Consider the following 19,072-nt stretch of genomic DNA (forward strand, 5'->3'; position numbering starts at 1 on the left):
TTTTTGAAGAAAAAGAAAAACGGTTGGTCTAGTCAGCATATGAAGAAGGCACCTTTCCCTTCAAGTGAGCTCTCAGCCTTGGTGAGTGAAAGCATATTTTATCATCCTGCCTTTGTGGTGCTGGTCCGTGCATTGGTCATATTATGGGGCTGGATCGATAGATAAAGATGGTGACATGTCAGTGTGTCCATGCTTATCTGGTTGTTGTCATAGAATGGATTTGTATCCCTAAAAAGTTGTATTTCTGCTTCGTCGTGGCCTTCCTGTTGTGTCGAGCTCATTGCTGTTTGCGCATGGCCCTGTAGGCACATTGGTTCTGAGCTTGGTTGCACAATTTTTTCACATTGTGGAAAAAGTCGAACCGTTATTAGTTATGGAGGGCCATCACGCTAGCTCGATTATGAGAAATGTAACTAGAATCCCACCTCACACACGTTAACCTAGACGCAAAACTATACCTCCAATCCAAAAAATGAGGATATTTTCCGAGACCCAAGACTCTGCCGAAACCAGAGATGTCCTTTATGTGTCTGTGCGGTCAGAAATACGACTCTACCGGTAGTTTAAAAACACGTCTACTTTCGAAATTCTCCGATGAATTTTACCCACCTCTCCATTGAAGTCAGTGAGAGAATTTGAAAGGCTGCTCTCGCTTCAAGGCTCAAAGCTGAAAATCTGTAAATGTGAGCTCTTTAGTAGTTAAATTGGCTGAAAGAGGACAAGTTTTCCTACATTTTAAGGTAAAACTTGTTTATGTAAGTTAAACTATATGAACGTCAGAGGAAATTGTTTGACAATTTAGTTGAATATCAGAAAAGAGCTGCTGGCTGCTCAATCATAAAAATCAAGAAGGAGCTACATTTTTCATGTATTTCAAACTGTCCCCATTCAAAATTGGCTGAATATTTGAAAAAGCTAAATCATTTGGGAATAGCTGAATGTCTTGTGAACATTTTAAAGGTTGAATGGTGTCTCTAGCTGAAAGTATGCTGAAGCAGCTAAGTTTGAAAGAGGAGGAATCTTTTTAATGATTTGAAAGGATTTACCATTACTTTTAATGGGACAATAATTTGCACAAAAACCTTAATTCTTTAAAAAGTATAAAAGTGAGAAATACCAGAAGTCATAGCCATCATCTCCTGAAGGAGCTGAACGTTTTGATACCAAAATTGTAGGAATCGGTGAAAGTATGCAGGACTAGTTAAAGGGTAAAAAAACGGCGGAAGAAATAAGAAGTTGATATAATAATAAGAGAAACAGGAAAACAATAGTGAGAATGCTTAACAGCATTCTCACAATAAAGAAAAACAGGAAAACAATATGCTTAACAGCATCCTCACAATAATAATAAAGAGAAACAGAAAAACAATATGCTTAACAGCATTCTCACAATAATAATAAAGAGAAACAGAAAAACAATACTCACAAATATATATGTGAGATATCAATGGTTTGTGCTCTTGCCGAAGGCAAACACACCCCAAATAATGGAGAACAAATATATAAGCAAATGTCCGGAGAAAAACTCCAGTCAGACTCCGGGGTCTACTCACGTTTGTTGGAATCAATCCTTTGTGTTGGATTCGAATAAACACTTTGCATCATACTTTGCTGCCGTTTCCGTGCTATTTTACATTTTGATATTGGTTAAAAACGTAGACTATAATTTCAACAACAATTGGCGAGCTGGCATCCAGGAGATTGATGAGACCAGCTTGGATCCGTGGGGGACAAGCAGTCGGACTCCGCTTTGGCCACAAAACGTATAAGGTACAGCAGAACCTTTTTCATCTGCTAATTCTATGCGCTTTCCGAGTGCATGTCCATCCACGGGCCAGGTTCCGGTCTGTTAGTCTCTCCTTCAAAAGAACCTATTTATTTTATTAAAATAAATAAACTAGAGCACTGAAACCAAAGTTTGATGCAAACATATTTGTATGTTTGTCATTTTGTATGTCTGTCCATGTATTATGTAGCCTATGTCTCGTCCGTGTGTAGAAAAATAGTTTAGAATATAGCCACTATCATTTTCTTCGCTTCCAAAATAATATGTTAATAAAGACAAGAGGTCTTTAGGGCTTGGGCTCAAAACATTAATTCTCACTTATATATTCGCTTAGGTCCTTAGAGCTTGGGCTCGAGGCATAATAACTCTTGCATATTTTCTTTACTGTCTAAAATAATATGTTGAAGACAAGAGGTCTTTAGGGCTTGGGCTCAAAACATATTAATTCTCGCTTATATATTCGCTTAAGTCCTTAGGGTGCTTTCACACCTGACATTTTTGATCCGTTTTAATCGGATCATGGTCCGTTTTCTCTGAAAGTCCGGTTCGTTTGGATAGGTGAGAACACGCTTTCGAACTCTGGTACGGACTGAACAACCGAACCATGGTCCCCCTAAAAAGACAGGACTCGGTCCGGTTCCAAGTGAACCATGGTTCGGTTCGCTTTAAGTGTGAACGTAATCGGACATATTATTGACCCATTCCAGGAAGCGAACCAAAATGTAGTGCATTGTGGGTTGAAAAAGGATGTTGACACTTGACAGAGACAGCCATGCCACTCATTAGCAGCAAAATTAGTTGAGGGAAAACATGGGGAACTGATTAAGTGAAAGCTCTTCTGCAAATATGATCATATTGCAGAGATACTTGTGGAGATACATAAAAATAGCGAGGTATTTAAATTATTTAGTGATATACTGAAATAAAGGGTTATTATTGCACAGTGGACCAACGTTGTTTGAAAGTTAAAAAAACGTAGGCAGCAATACATAAAAGTGTGTGATATTCTATGGAAAAGTGGTAGCTTGTCGGACGAAAAAAAATGTTTTCCCACGGTTTGATGACCTGGATATAATCCTGAGCTAAAGACCAACGAGCAAGCCAAAAAACGTGGTCATAACAATTAAAGATAGATTGCAATCTCAATTCGCTGCTGTTGCTCCATTGTTGTTCGTGACAAGGAAGTGATTTTCCCTTAATCATTTTCTGTCCAATAGATTAACAACCTTTACGACCGCGTGTCATTGTTTTTTACTAACGTCATTGTATTTTTACAAACGTTGGTTCGCTTAAAACAGGACCGTGTGAACACAAACCGGACCTAATGCAACAAAGTAGCAAATCATCCACTGATTCGGACCAAGCAAACGGACTAATAGGTGTGGGAGAACCAAGCCCCCACCCCTCGCCCCTCGGCTTGAAGCAGTGGATGTAGGTGGTATTGCATGTACGGTTAGGTTTCCGACTCTTCCGGTCGTTTTTATTCTATTAACTCCATTCAACATTTGCAAAACTATCTACCCCAAATTATTTTTGTTTGATTCTCGAACCTGGCTCATACTACTAGCTTTTTCATCCGATTTTTGCTAAGTTTGAAACCAATCCAAAATGGGTAAACTAGCAACCCATTTATTTGCTTAGTCAATGAAAGTTGCCTGCAAACTAACAGGGGACGAGCACAAAAGTTCACATTGGCCGATAGCCGATTTACATGAGCTCTCGGAGCTAGGGAAAAAAAGAGCCACTGTTTAAAGCTAGACAGGAAGACACGGAAGTGGAAAGATGGCCGCGTCCAGTCTCGCGCTCTCGCTTGCCTCACTGTGCCACTAAGCACTTTTCATAGAAATGAATGGAGACGCCATCTTGGAAGACAAAAGTAGCTTACTCTAGTTATATTAACTCTATGGGGAGAACTTCCACAGAGCCTGAAGAGCCACTGCACTCGCCCGTTAGCGCCCTCATATGGATCTAGAGTGGAATTGCAACTAGTTCAGAACCCGGAAGTTTCCCGAAAGTGGCAGTTCTCCCAGAGAATGTCTAATAAAGAGAGAACTCCCACTCTCGGAAAACTTCCGGGTTCTGAACTGGTTGCAGTTCCACTCAAGTTCCATATGAGGGTGCCAACGGTCTAGTGCAGAATGAATGGAGGTCTATGGAGCTATACCCCTCAAAATCCACTTTTCTCAGGATATAATTTTTTTTTGTAATTTTTTGTCTAGTAATTTGAATTCTGAAATCGAAAGGGGAGGCAAAAAAAAGACACCACAGGGTGTTAGATCTTTTTAAAGTTGCCTTTCCGTTCTGAAAAGACTTTGAAAATGTCATTGACGTCATACACATCGTACGACCAGAGCTACTGCTTGACGGCAAGCTCTGGTTACTGGTTTCTCTTGAGGCATTGACAACGTAGCTGAAAGGTTAGGCTCTCCCTGTCAATACACATGCTAGAAAGAGTTTTGGCTTGTTAATGTTGTTGCTATTGTTGCTAATGCTCTGACATTCTGGTTCTGCTTCGGATGCCATCAAGCGGGATCTCTGGTCGTAGTCAGTCCTTCACTAACCAATCAACATTCGTTAGCAGAATGCTAGCGTGTTATGGGCAACAACGACTTACCCTGTAAGAAATAGAAAGGACATAGGTACTCGTTCATTCAACTTTTGACCCGTAATCAAATAATCAATAATCAAATCTGAGATTTATCAACAACAATCAGGCGAAAGAGGCAAATTTAGCCGTTTAGCTCCATAGACTCCCATTCATCATGCACTCGACCGCGATCACTCCCAGTGGAACTCTGGTGGAACTGCAACACAATTCGGTACAACGGGGATTAATAGGGAGTGGGCAGGCTCTCCTTAAACAGGCCCTGGTTCTCCCCTGTTAAACATTCTCTGGGCCGAGTGCTAACATTAGGCCTCCTATCATAGGCACTCTTGCATTAAATCCGTTTGTTATTACGTCGTGCTAGAGTTCCAAGAAGAATATTGGTTGTCAGTGTGGCCCAAAGTTGTTACATTTTGGGATTAGGTCTAGGAAGGTAGTGGGGCGACGGAGTTTGTTGTTTTTTGCTAGTTTAAGAAGTTTGCGTGGAGACATTTGGCTAGTTAACTGATGACGTTTGACTGATCTACAGGAATGAAATTAAGGTTGCTTTATCCAAGTGGCCTTTCACTGACAATGATTGTAATGTCAATCAGCCAAGGTAACGTTACAGATCTTACAGTTTTAGCTGGCTAGTTCTGGACATCTAGTACTGTACGGCTGGAGCTACTACACTGAGCACAAAATGTTGCTAGCTGTGGCTAACGTCCAGTCACAAAGCTACTGATTTAGCCAGGATGGCTAAAGTTATCCTCGCGGTTTTTTACGTATTTTTCTCCGACTTTAGGTAGTAAATTAACAAACTGGTAAATGTTAAAGCTAAACATCTAGTCTGCCATTTGAATCTAGTAGGCTAGTCTATGACGCTGAAGTTGGTTCCATAGTAAGAAGGGTTGTCCACCGTGGCTTTAATTTCAACACTGCCACTGGAACTAGTTCGAACCTGACCCAAGAAGATTAAGCAGATTTTTGTTAAAATACATGTAAGGGTAGCTAGTTTACTCAATCTTGTCTAATTCTGCCGTAGCTAGACTTAATATTCAGCAGAACTGTGTTTTGTTTTGGGAGTTACAGGTGCAGTTTGAAGGGTGGACACCATTGCGATAGCTATGAATTGTGTTGCCTTTTCGGTCATACGACCGAATATAAGTCTTATATTAATTCAAGCGTTAAATTTAGCTGCTAATCTGAAGTCAGAATTTCTCTCGCCAGTTTCTCACATAGCTTGACTTTTGGGGAAGTCCATTTTTACCAAGTTTCACTGTGTTAATGTCACCTTGTAAACGAGACTACTAGATATGAGGCAATGTGGGTACCCGTCAATGTTTTGTTGAATCTGATTTAATGTGTTTCGCAATGAAATGTGTCCTCAACCTCAGACATGCAATAATTCCACTATTTCTTCATATCGCAGAGGTTCAGTTAATTCTTTTTGGAATTACTCATTATAGTTTGAGCTATTCAAATGACACCTGATGTAAGATGCATGGGACATGTACAACTAAGGGTGGGAAACTTTTGGTACCTCACGATTTGATAAAGAATCGATTAACAATTTTTCCAGATTTTTGGTAAAAAATCCACACAAAAATAATATATAAAAAATATACATAAAATCAAAATAACAAATCGATTCTCATAAATGTGTGAATCTATCTGAATCGCTAGCATACAATCCCAATTCAAATGTTAATCGAATTTCCCCCCACGCCTATGTATAACGCAGTCTTTTTGCCCGAAAGGTGGTGTTTCCACCTCACACATGCTATAACATTTACTTAATGCATTTAAAAGTTTAAAAACATTACATGAGACCTAGTACACAAAGGGGGGAGTAGAAATATGAATACCATCAGGCCGTAATTCCACCTATATCCAACACTGACTCTCTTCAACTGTGGCTCACTTGTTTGTTTGTTTTTGCATATTTTTTTACACCCATTGGGCCTGACTAAAACACATTGACATGGCATAGGTCTATCATTTACATTTATTCTTTAGCAGACGCTTTTATCCAAAGCGACTTCCAAGAGAAAGCTTTACAAAGTGCATAGGTCACTGATAATAACAACAAGATAGCCCCAAAACATTGCGGGTAGCCAAAACATGAAGCACATATTGTGAACAACCAAAAATAAGTGCCAAAGGGAAGAAGTTGTGGAATTGCAACTAGTTCAGAACCCGGAAGTTTCCCGAAAGTGGCAGTTCTCCCAGAGAATGTCTAATAAAGAGAGAACTCCCACTCTCTGAAAACTTCTGGGTTCTGAACTGGTTGCAGTTCCACTCAAGTTCCATATGAGGCAGATGGCTGAGCGGTTAGGGAATCGGGCTAGTAATCTGAAGGTCGCCAGTTCGATTCTTGGCAGAACCAAAATGGGCAAGGCACTTCACCCTACTTGCCTCGGGGGGAATGTCCCTGTACTTACTGTAAGTCGCTCTGGATAAGAGTGTCTGCTAAATGACTAAATGTAAATGTAATGTAAATGTAAGAACCATAAGAGCATGTAGTTAAGCAAGTTACAATTAAACAACATGAATAAGTGCAAGTGTACCTGAAGAAAAGCAAGCAACAGTAAAAATAAAACATTCTGATAAAATAAAACATTTTGCAGCGAGTACAACAGTTTAAATTAGTTAGCACTAACCAACAAGAGCAAGAAGTCTCTAAGCAAGAGTGATTGTGATCCTTGAGGAAACTAGCATTGGGTCCATCAAACCATTCCTAAGTACCGTTGTACTTAGGAATGGTCACCCAGTGGTAGAGTATTTGACTTCAGATCAAGAAGTCTGTTGCTTATGCTGGGGACACACCACAGGATAATCGGGCCGATTTCGGCCCTTCTGACAATCCTAGGTAATGTCCCGATTATCTTGATGGTTCCGCAGATTATTTAACCGATTAACTGATATTGCCTACGGCAGTGGTAGGTGGTGGGCCGAAGCCCCGTATCTGTTCAACTTTATAATTTAAATTGGAACTAGCTGGAATTTTCAAGTTGAGATGATTATATTATTTCTAACGAGAAACCAGTTGTTGCCACCAAAATTAGTTGCACATTTTGTCAAAACCATCGTATAAAGTTTGTTAAACTCACCGGCAAACACAGTTGCCTACTAAATCAGTCCAACCAATAACACGATGTAATACTGGCGTAAGAACATTATTAACCAATCAGATGGAGTCACATTGACACCCGTTTCACCCATTACTCAGCTCATAGCTAATATTGACATATTTCACTGCTGCCGCGACAGCTCCATCCCATTGAAACAGAGACTTGAAAGTAATAATTTGATCAGTATAAGTCCGTTTTAAAACATGTTTGTTTTCAACAGTCTTTTTCATATGTGAGTGATGATGTAAATAGTTTTAGTTCGCTACGAGCCGTAGTTTGTACTATATAGTCTTGCCTACTGTTAGCTATGCTATTTGTTAATTACACCTAATTTCTGTCAAGTTTAATCGACGTTATTCACCTTGTATGGAGTCAGTGGTACACTCATAAACCACGCAACACAAAACATTATAGTCTAAGAGATATTTAATCATCAAGGGGGAAAAGGAAAGGAGAATGGAAAATGTGGATAGGGATATATCTCCTGAACACTTGGACCAGAGCCACAAGGCAAAGGTCGGTTAGTACACAAAGAGAATAAATGAGTCCTCCCTAGTCCTCTTCTACGGTCCTATTGTCACAGTTTGTGCACTTGCAAAGGTTTGTACATGGCAGCTCATACACTTGGCATGTACATTTTCCCCTGACACAATTCGTTTTCTTAAAGGAGCAGTGAACAAGCTCAAGGATTGCCTCTGGAGCTGGTGGAAGTGACATCCAGTCGACCTCATAGAGCTCCCCAGTCATCTTCCAGCCATGGTTGATTGGAGGAGGAATGTCTGGTTAACACTCCAGGCTCCTACTGTGCACTGCAGCCTGGTAACTTGCCCGCTGTATATGTTTCTTCTGTGAGTCCTGGTTTGTAGGCAAGTCCTGCTCAGAACATCTGCCCGACCTCAACATTGTAGCCCATACAGAGCACTGACTGTATAACACCCGTAAAATGGATGGAGACCTACAAGGGCATCACACTTCTCCTGTCCAAGATGGCTGTGTAGTTTTGTGAGATCTGTTATTTGGGACTCTAACCAAGAAGATGCCGATCATGCTTCAAAAACCTGGACCAACATTGTTATAAAGAGCCCAGACACATGTCTTTGTTCTGGCACTGTCTTTTTGTAGCCGCATCAATAATGCAAACCTGTGCTTCCTGTGCTTTGCGAAGGGGAAAAAGAAATCAAATAACGGATGTCACAAAGCTGCACAGTCATCTTGGACAGGAGAAGTGTGAGGCCCTTGTAGGTCTCCATCCATTTACAGGGTTTGATACAGTCAGTGCTCTGCAAGGTGTTGGGAAAATTAAGGCATACCGAAAACTAAGTTCCAAAGAAGGATACATCGACCTATTTCGGCAATTAGGAGAGAGTTTCACAATAGGCACTGGAGGCATTCACATGTGACCTGTATGGAGTGACCTCTCAGGACATTAATAAGGCCAGGGCTGCAGTGTTTAAGTCGGGCAGATGCTCTGAGCAGGACTTGCCTCCAAATCAAGACTGTCTGCAAAAACACATACAGCGGGCAAGTTATCAGGCTGCAGTGCACAGGAGGAGCCTGGAGTGTTACCCAGACACTCCTCCTCCAATCAATCATGGCTGGGAGATGACTGGGGAGCTCTATGAGGTCGACTGGATGTCACTTCCACCAGCTCCCGAGGCAATCCTTGAGCTTGCCAAGTGTATGAGCTGCCATGTACAAACCTTTGCAAGTGCACAAACTGACAATAAGACCGTAGAAGAGGACTAGGGAGGACTCAGTTATTCTCTTTGTGTACTAACCGACCTTTGCCTTGTGGCTTTGGTCCAAGTGTTCAGGAGATATATCCCTATCCACATTTTCCATTCTCCTTTCCTTTTCCCCCTTGATGATTAAATATCTCATAGACTATAATGTTTTGTGTTGCGTGGTTTATGAGTGTACCATCGACTCCATACTGTACAAGGTGAATAACGTTGATTAAACTTGACAGAAATTAGGTGTAATTAACAAATAGCATAGCTAACAGTAGGCAAGACTATATAGTACAAACTACGGCTCGTTAGCAAACTAAAACTATTTACATCATCACTCACGTATGAAAAAGACGGTTTAGAAAACGAACATTATTTAAAACTGACTTATACTGATCAAACTATTACTTACAAGTCTCCGTTTCAATGGGTTGGAGCTGTCGCGGCAGCAGTGAAATATGTCAATATTAACTATGAGCTGAGTAATGGGTGAAACGGGTGTCAATGTGACTCCATCTGATTGGTTAATAATGTTCTTACGCCAGTATTACATCGTGTTATTGGTTGGACTGATTTAGTAGGCAACTGTGTTTGCCGGTGAGTTTAACAAACTTTATACGATGGTTTTGACAAAATGTGCAACTAATTTTGGTGGCAACAACTGGTTTCTCGTTAGAAATAATATGATTAACTCAACTTGAAAATTCCAGCTAGTCCCAATTTAAATTATAGAACAGATACGGGGCTTCGGCCCACCACCTATGGTTCTCAACCCTGGTTCTCAAGTACCCCCCGTCCTAGATGTTTTAGATGTTTTTCTACCATTTATTTGAATCAGGTGTGTTGGAGCAGGGAAACATCGAAAACATGCAGGACAGGGGGTACTTGAAGACTGTTCCATAAAGGCAGCTCCAAAAAGTTGGACTTAAAGTCCCAAGCCGGGCTAAAGCGGTTCCATAAAGGCCACTTTCAGCTCACGCAGCCTTACTAATTGAAGTCAGATTTAAGTAGTCAAGCTGATTGCGCGTGAACCCTATTCTTAAGCACCCCGAGAGGTAAAACATGGATCATACAATCCACCACGGCAAAAGCAATGCACACGGCCACGTGACTTCTTCCAGAAAAAACGTTCCCTTTAAATCGTGTACAATGACAGCTCCCTCATCCCCCGCTTCATCAAAATGAAACGACACGCCATGATTGACGTGAACGATAGGCTACGTAGGTCGAGGACCTTTTTAAGACCTTTACTTCGTTGATTAAAAAACAGACATCCTCTAAACACAACTAAATTGACTTTTTTGACATCCTTTAAAATACATTGCCTACTATTAATCAATACATTATCCAGTAGCCTAACTTTTTTACATGGTTTTTGTGTCGAGGAAATGGAGGTTATGGATTTAGGTTCCTTTTGCAATTGTAGGCTACTGTTAACAATTATATTGCTATGATAATTATACTCTGATAATTTAGATTGAGATATAGGCCTATGCCTGATGCCTAAATATTTGAAATCACAAACTACCATAGTCCAGTACATTTAACGGCTATTGTGTGTTGCCTATATCAAGCAATGTTCATCATTGTTTAATGCATTAGGCTAAATGTTGTACCCTATGTCGGCTATTTAAGTTGATTTACTATAATGTAGCCTAGATATTGAACTGATTCGAATAAGAAAATGAGAATGTCTGGGGTAAATCATCGTTTTCCCGTTGGTTCAGTGTTACAGGATCGTCTGGTTAAGCAAGAACACGGTCTAAGCCTGAATTAGCCTGACCCGGACCAGGCTAGTTTCTAAACATAAGTTACCATAGTAACCAAGTAGGGCTGCAACTAACGATTATTTTAGTAATCGATTAATCTGTCGATTATTTTTTCGATTAATCAATGAATCGGATAAAAAAAACAAAAAAACATTTATTTCCAACCCTTTATTCAAAAACAGAACTGACAGTGCAAATTCACAGTGCAAAACATCTTCAGAATGTGCACAAACAGGCACACAATTTTGAAAAAGTTATTAATATTAGGGTGGATTTAATGCTATTTTCAGAGATGAGCAATTTATTTGAGTTTTGTTTAAAACATTTTTGAAAATTGAAAGGTTGTGGAAGTAGGCCAGACATTATAAAAATAATCTGGTGTATATGTATGATTTTTTGACACAGTTAAAAAAAAAGTTAAAGGTCACATGACATGCTGTTTTTGGATGCTTTTATATAGGAATTAGTGGTCCTCTAATACTGTATTTGAAGTCTCTTTCCCGAAATTCAGCCTTGATGCAGAATTATAGCCACCACGAGTAGTCCCACAATGAGCTTTCCTCAGAACGCGCCGTTTCTGTGTCTGTAGCTTTAAATGCAAAATGAGGAGGAGAGCTAATGCGCTAATGTTCACAGTGGATGTATCGCAATGGCTCGTAGACCCGTTGCTGTAAGATACCTCGAATTTGCCCATTCTCATCTGCTAACCCTGGTTTGCAGAGCTGCACACTCAGTCATTTCAATGTGGGGAAAGGCGGATATCGCGCTCGCCATAACACCAACAGCAGAACGTTAGCCACATAACAACGAAGCGTACAACACTGCGTTACAGAATGTGTATTCACACACATACTTGATGCTATCTACCTTTACATTAGTGACAGTACCTCAGCTGATGGCTGCAGAGCTAATATTACAGCCAGATTCTAAGGGTAGCAAGCTAGGTAACCATATCGCAAGCAACAAAATTATATAGCGTTAGTTGACTTACTTGTCCGAGGTTTGTAGCTGGACCAAGGAGTAGGCTACTGATCCAGAATTTAATTTCAGACGGTCAGCAAGCCCAACTTTGTATTGGCTCAAGTTAAGGAAACAGTGGTGGCTGAAATGTTTGGCGCAGACATGCAAAACTTTTAGAGGTTGTGTCGGCGCATTTCCAGCGAAAATATGTGTAGAGGCTCCTTGTGACATTACTACAGATTTTCAAACGGAGCGTTTGAGCCTTCATTTTCTCCAAGGCGGAGAAGAACACCCAGGGCTTAGTTTACACCTATCGAAAATTCTAGCCACTGGGGGACCAAAGGCAGGCTAGGGGAACTCATATTAATGTTAAATTTACATTTACATTTATTCATTTAGCAGACGCTTTTATCCAAAGCGACTTCCAAGAGAGAGCTTTACAAAGTGCATAGGTCACTGATAATAACAACAAGATAGCCCCACAGCATTGCGGGTAGTCAAAAACAAGAAGTACATATTGTGAACAACCAAAAAAATAGTGCTAAAGGGAAGAAACCATAAGAGCATGTAGTTAAACAAGTTAAATTTAAATAAGTTAAATAACCTCCTAAATTGAAGTTCATGTCATGTGACCTTTAAGTTTTGCGAGGATTAAACTATTTTCAAAGATCAGTGATTTTCTATAATTTTATTTGAAACTTAATTGAAAAAGTAAAGGTTGTGGAAGTATACCAGACATTGTTAAGATACTCTGGTGTCTGTCTGAGGTTTTATATTCATAAAAATATTATAAAAGTCTACATTTTTCAAAATGGTATGGGTAGTTTTCACCTGGTCCCTAGCGCGACGCTGCAAAGTAACGTCTTCCAAATGTGAGATGAATGTCGAATATGAAACTAACTTCACCCTGGTCAATTAACACACCTTTTCGACGTATTTAGTGTCAAATGCTCCCACACCTTGGATGACTTAGGTCGTACTGATTTCTCCGCCATGTATTTCAGAACAAGGTTACTCAACAACGTCTCTCCGATGGTCTTTCCTCTACCTCCGCTTTGCGCCGCGCTCTTTTTTTTTTATACCCAAACATCTCTGCGACTTAATGAGTGGTGTAATAATCGCGCAACACAACGAATCGATAATGAAATTCGTTGCCAACGCTTTTAATAATCGATTTTAATCAATTTAATTGATTCGTTGTTGCAGCCCTATAACCAAAGTCAAACTACGTTGAGCTAGCTTAATGGAACCGAAGGAACTAGAAATGAGTTAGACTAACTGACATAAGTCTGGCTTATTCGGTAAACTCGCTTTATAGAACAGGCCTCAGGGTTGAGAACCACTGTCCTAGGTCTGTAGGGCCCACTTACCCAAATGTTACTGCCGTCTTAGATATAGATCAACGCCGCATTATGTAGAGTCAGACTAGGCATGTGTTGAGCTTTTAAAAAAACATTCCAAAGTATACATTTTTTCTTTGTCCTCAGTAATGTCAGATGAACTTGTACCACCACAAGATGTTCATGTGGATTCAGCGCTACGTTGGAGACGAGGCAATGAGCACCTACATCATGTCAAGTACACAGCTATGTACCTTATGTGAGTTGTCTTCTACTATGTAGCTGTCTGCTACAGTATCATACCTGGGCTGATTTGAGTCTGTTGAGTTCAGTGGAATTGCAGTGAAATAATGACCCTCACTGAAAAATTATTTTCGTTTTTAGAAACAAATTTCAAATGTCGAAGGCATAGCCTTAATCTAAGTTTGTGAAACTAAACTCTTGACTAGAATATACTTTTTTTCTGTAATTTTTCAAGATGTAAACTTTTGGGGAAATAACTGACATTTCCTTAAATTATTATATCGTTTTTTTAAAGATACATCTCAGGAATTAATTCTGTCTTTTTTCAAACATAAATATTTATTATAGTTTGATAAAACAGGGCTTTTGCATTTTGAACACCTCCTCAAAGAGCATGCTAAACTGCAACCTGGTATTTCAGGAATTCTGGTATTGTACTGTTGATTTTTTTATTTCTGAAAAGTGCTTGAAGTACTTGAATTTGACTTTTTGAAATTTAAGTCCTGGAAAACCCTTAAAGTCATATTATGGACGAGGTACTTGAAAAGTAATCGAATTATCGCATTATTTCATGTAACTAACAAAACTTAGGTAACTAAACAAAATTATTCAATCTTTTTAATCTGTTAAAATGTTACCCCAATAAATGTTTTTTTTGTGGAAATAACATTAAAAGGGTGTACTTAAAAAACTTCAGATAGGCCTAACTGGATAATAATGTCAATAAAACAAGTTCAGATGGAACACAACTCAAATAGTGAGGGAGTTTTATTCACTCTCAAACTATACTGCTGTATAAAAAACATCAACAAAATTTGACTTGTTCTGGAATATAAAATACTTTTCAGACATGTTGTCTTAAACTCTCTCCGTCTTTTGATGGCGTAAACATGTATTCTTTACTTCTACATTGTGCAGCATTTGTTTGCTGTGCTCTTTGTTTTTCAAATTTTCTTTTCCTTTCCATTTCTTTGCTAAAGAAACAACGATGTTAGCTAAAATAGCTCCAACGAATTGGCTGTACCCGGAAAACGATAGATTTTTGACCAATGGTCATCTGTAAAATGGACGAACAAGTGCACCGTTTAAGTTTACACGGGGGAAGTGCCCTCCCCGACCCTTTAGATTTTGGATCGCTCCAGTTAAACAGTTAAATGGTATTAAGGCCGTCCTCAAGTGAGCGTAAACTATTAGGATTTTTTTTCTTGAATAGTGTCGTGGCCGTAGCGGCCGTTTGTTTGACCGGCCGTTCGGGAAATCTCCCGATTCTCCCGATAGCCAGTCCGACCCTGGCTATGAGTGTGTATTGGATGAAATAAAGAAAATACAGTTTTGCAATTGAAACTTTTCCAGCCATTTGCAACCCTACTGTTGACACATTTATCCCTCCCCCCTCCACATTTGTACTCTACCCCACACATAGCGAGGACTGGCAAGAAGTACCAGGCTGTGTGCAGACAGAGCTCACGTTCTGCAATATCTCCTCAGTTTTGAAGTTGAATGACTGTGTGATGCTGCGTGTCTATGCATTGGATGGATGGAGAAAGTCTGCTGCAGTCCAGGCCTACAGCTATGGTAATGTAACTAAAATATCTTTAGTTAACCCTTTTACGCATAGTGGTCACTACACTGGACTATTAAAAACACATTTTCTTGTATATGCATGGGTTTTGGTGGTGTAGTTGCACATAAGCAGGCCCAAACGGAATACGCAGATTTTTTTCACATTTTCTGCGGTTATTCAGACTGAAAATCTGCGGAAATCTGCGGAGTTCCGCTAGGCTTCCTGTTCTTATGTCGGAGCGACCGAAGATGTTCCACAACAGATTGACGGCAAATATGGTCAATCAATCAATCAGATTTCCAAGCTATCCACTATGGCCAAGACCAAACAGCTGTCCAAGGATGTCAGGGATAAGATTGTAGACCTACACAAGGCTGGAATGGGCTACAAGACCATCGCCAAGCAGCTTGGTGAGGGTGTGACAACAGTCTATCTCTGTCTGGGGCTCCATGCAAGATATCACCTTGTGGAGTTGCAATGATAATGAGAACGGTGAGGAATCAGCCCAGAACTACACGGGAGGATCTTGTCAATGATCTCAAGGCGGCTGGGACCATGGTCACCAAGAAAACAATTGGTAACACACTACGCTGTGAAGGACTGAAATCTTGCAGCGCCCGCAACGTCCCCCTGCTCAAGAAAGCACATGTACAGGCCCGTCTTAAGTTTGCCGATGAACATCTGAATGATTCAGAGGAGAACTGGGTGAAAGTGTTATGGTCAGATAAGACCGAAATCAAGCTCTTTGGCATCAACTCAACTTGCCGTGTTTGGAGGAGGAGGAGGAATGCTGCCTATGACCCCGAGAACACCATCCCCACCGTCAAATACTGATGGTTCGAGTTGCCAAACGTCAGCCTCAAAACCTTAATAACTTGGAGAAGATCTGCAAAGAGGTGTGGGACAAAATCCCCCTTAAGATGTGTGCAAACCTGGTGGTCAACTACAAAAAACGTCTGACCTCTGTGATTGCCAACAAGGGTTTTGCCACAAAGTACCTTAGTACTCATGTTTTGCAGAGGGGTCAAATCATCATTTCAGTCATTAAAATGCAAATCAATTTATAACAATTTGGGGTGGAAGGATTGGTGCTGCTGGTGTTTCTGCTTTTTCTTGTTGGCTGAGAGGTGGCATTTAACTGCACCTCGTTCATTAAGTGTATATAGTAGTGTTGCACGGTATACCGGTACTGGTATACTACCGAGGTTCTGGCTTTTTAGGAACGGTACGATACTGGCATGAAGAAAAAAGTCATTTTATACGCCGAAACAGGCAGTTGAACCACAGTGATACATGTGGCCGATGTTTCAGATAATTCAGTTCCCCTTATCCCCCTTTGGCGCGAGTGCTTGAAACAATTAAGTTTTCTCTTGTTGCTAAGTTGAGCTGTATGTGATTTGTGTATCATTGCGTGTGTAAGCAATCACATACAGGCTTTAAGGTGGAACTGAACTGCGATTAGACACAGTGATATTATAATGCTATATACATTTAATGGCATAAAAAAATATATAACATAAAACTGTATGCCATATTCTATAAAAAATTGAAATCTCTAGTGTGTAATTGATGTACTTAAAAAGAACTGGGCGCCGCCATGTTTAAATAACGTATACATCTGACGTCATTGGGCTCAATTTCAACCCGCCAAACTGCAATAAAAATGGAAGAAAATCGACCCATCATACCTATCCCTGTTCATCCTATGGCGTATGCTTTCAAACCAATACGTAATTATGTACCCACAGGACCGCAGTTGTTCCATATGATGCAGAATATGTGGTTTTGTCGGGAGATTTTAATATAGTTAACACTGACAGGTTGAACAACACCGAGAGGTGTGCTTGTAGCTAGCTACTTGTCGTAACTGCACGACAATGCCAACCCAGCTAACACATTTACGTTGCCCTTACGTTGTCGCAACGTCACGCGATGACCAAACATACGTTGCCGCAACGTCTTTGCGGGACCGTGCATCTGTGGGGCGCCAGTAGGTTGCCGCATCGTCATCTTGTTACTTTGCCAGTCCGTAACCGCGACGTCGTGGCAACGTTATTGTCCGACGTTGCCAGTCCGTAACCGCGACGTCGTGGCAACGTTATTTTCCGACGTTGCCAGTCCGTAACCGCAACCTCCTACCAACGTAATTTTCTGACGTTGCCAGTCCGTAACCGCAACGTCGTCGCAACGTTATTTTCCGACGTTGCCAGTCGGTAACTGCGACCTCCTAGCAACGTTGTTTTGTGACGTTGCCAGTCCGTAACCGCGACATCCTAGCAACTTAATTTTGTGACGTTGCTAGTCCGTAACTGCGACGTTAATAATTTACTTAATTATGAAGTAACCTATATTTCATATGCAGACCTCATTAGCCCAGAAGGCTACTTGTTTTGGTATAATAGATAGCCAACGTTAGGAGGAATATGTTTGTGTGATGTGTAGCCTGACTCAAGCTAAATCATAAACGAGGCAGCATTTCAGAATCAGAAAGTGTTTTAATCGCCATGAAAGTTTGCACAGACAAGGAATTTACTTTGGCATGAAGGTATATACATTCAATATATAGGAATCCTAAATATGTGGTCTACCTATACTAAAGGGGAGTCAGATGGCTGAGCGGTTAGGGAATCAGGCTATTAAATCAGAAGGTTGCCAAATGATGTGTCTTTGGGTAAGGCACTTCACCTTACTTTCCTCCAGGGAATGTTCCTGTACTTACTGTAAGTTGCTCTGGATAAGAGTGTCTACTAAAATGACAATGCACAAAGTATGCATGTAACATTTAAAATAAAAACTAAAATGGCCAAAATATATACATACGTGATCAAAAGTGCCACTGCAAAACAAACATTGCAAAACAAACACTGCAAAGAAAAAACACTGCAAAACAAAGTGCAAAAAATGAATTAAATTTTTTTCCAGTCCCCGCTACGAGTCCTGTCTGTTGGCCCTGACAAGGAAGCACAAAATAAGTTGGTGTTCGATTAACATAATCGCACGTGTGAAAAGGGGCTATACAAGTCTTAAAAAATCAAATCTAAAATAATATACATCATCAATTAAAATATTATGTGATTCTAGATTTGTGTCATAGCCATGTGAAAGATTGGATATGGAAGCTGCAATCATGATTCATTCACCTTGCTTGTTTTGAATGGGCTGCCGGGGTGTGTTTGAGTGTTTCCTCTATGCGGAGCTCCACAGCTTTCTCTCCCAGTCCCGTCTTCCACTTCATCACAGCGTCTGGAATTAGAAGTCATGAACTTATTGTCAGCACCAATGTGAACGTTGAATGCGTGTAAGCCATAGTTTATGGGATCTCCAAACACTTACCACTCTCTTTCGCAACTCCAGCACATTAAGGCGCTCCTCAAGGTCTTGAAGTTCAGCCTGTGTTTGGGCCACCTGTAGGTCCATCACTGGCACCTCTTCAGTGTGTCTGCCCTGTGGTCGCCTGAACAGGAGAGCCTCTCGCTGGTTCTCTTCCAATGTCTCCATCTTCCGGAGCATAACCTGTAATGTGTCTGTAATTAAAGACAAGTAAAACAAGTTTACAAGAGTTTGCATGATTGGCATACACTGTGGTTCTTCTAGATTAGCTGTAACATTGATGTACATAACAAATGTTACCTTGATTGGTCTTTGCCCAAGATGGTACAGCTGAATGGGGTATACAAAGCATTAGTAAGACAACATTTGTTGTTTTGACAAATATGTTTCCCCCCACGATCAGAACAACTTAAGTATACCTTACAATTAGGTATGCCTTACAATGGCAATGGTTTGAGTAATTTTTTGGGTGTCTTATATTTGCACTTGCCTGGCTGCCAGCTGTTTTCCGGGGGCCCCTATGGGTTCTCCTCCACCAGACCAGAGTTGACACCTAGAGGTATGGCATCTGGTGATGCAAACGTTTTAAGTCATACTTTTGCTTCAAAGCATAGCCTTTAGGGTTGCCATGG

General features: G+C 40.5%; 1 protein-coding gene across 2 annotated transcripts in view; it reads left to right on the forward strand.

The window, feature by feature from the left end:
* The first annotated feature begins 4,643 nt into the window (after window positions 1-4,643).
* Window positions 4,644-19,072, forward strand: part of ifngr2 (interferon gamma receptor 2) — a 49,071-nt gene continuing 34,642 nt past the window's right edge. Inside the window, exons 1-3 of one of the 2 annotated variants that reach the window (XM_047050228.1) lie at window positions 4,644-4,989; window positions 13,451-13,562; window positions 14,970-15,121. In XM_047050228.1, coding sequence (XP_046906184.1) covers window positions 4,923-4,989; window positions 13,451-13,562; window positions 14,970-15,121 — 331 coding nt within the window. In that variant the 5' untranslated portion in view covers window positions 4,644-4,922. The remainder of the gene's footprint in view (window positions 4,990-13,450; window positions 13,563-14,969; window positions 15,122-19,072) is intronic. The other variant, XM_047050229.1, reaches the window with a different exon arrangement.

Source organism: Hypomesus transpacificus, unplaced genomic scaffold (genome assembly GCF_021917145.1).
Source record: "Hypomesus transpacificus isolate Combined female unplaced genomic scaffold, fHypTra1 scaffold_105, whole genome shotgun sequence".
In the NCBI taxonomy this organism is placed as follows: Eukaryota; Metazoa; Chordata; class Actinopteri; order Osmeriformes; family Osmeridae; genus Hypomesus; species Hypomesus transpacificus.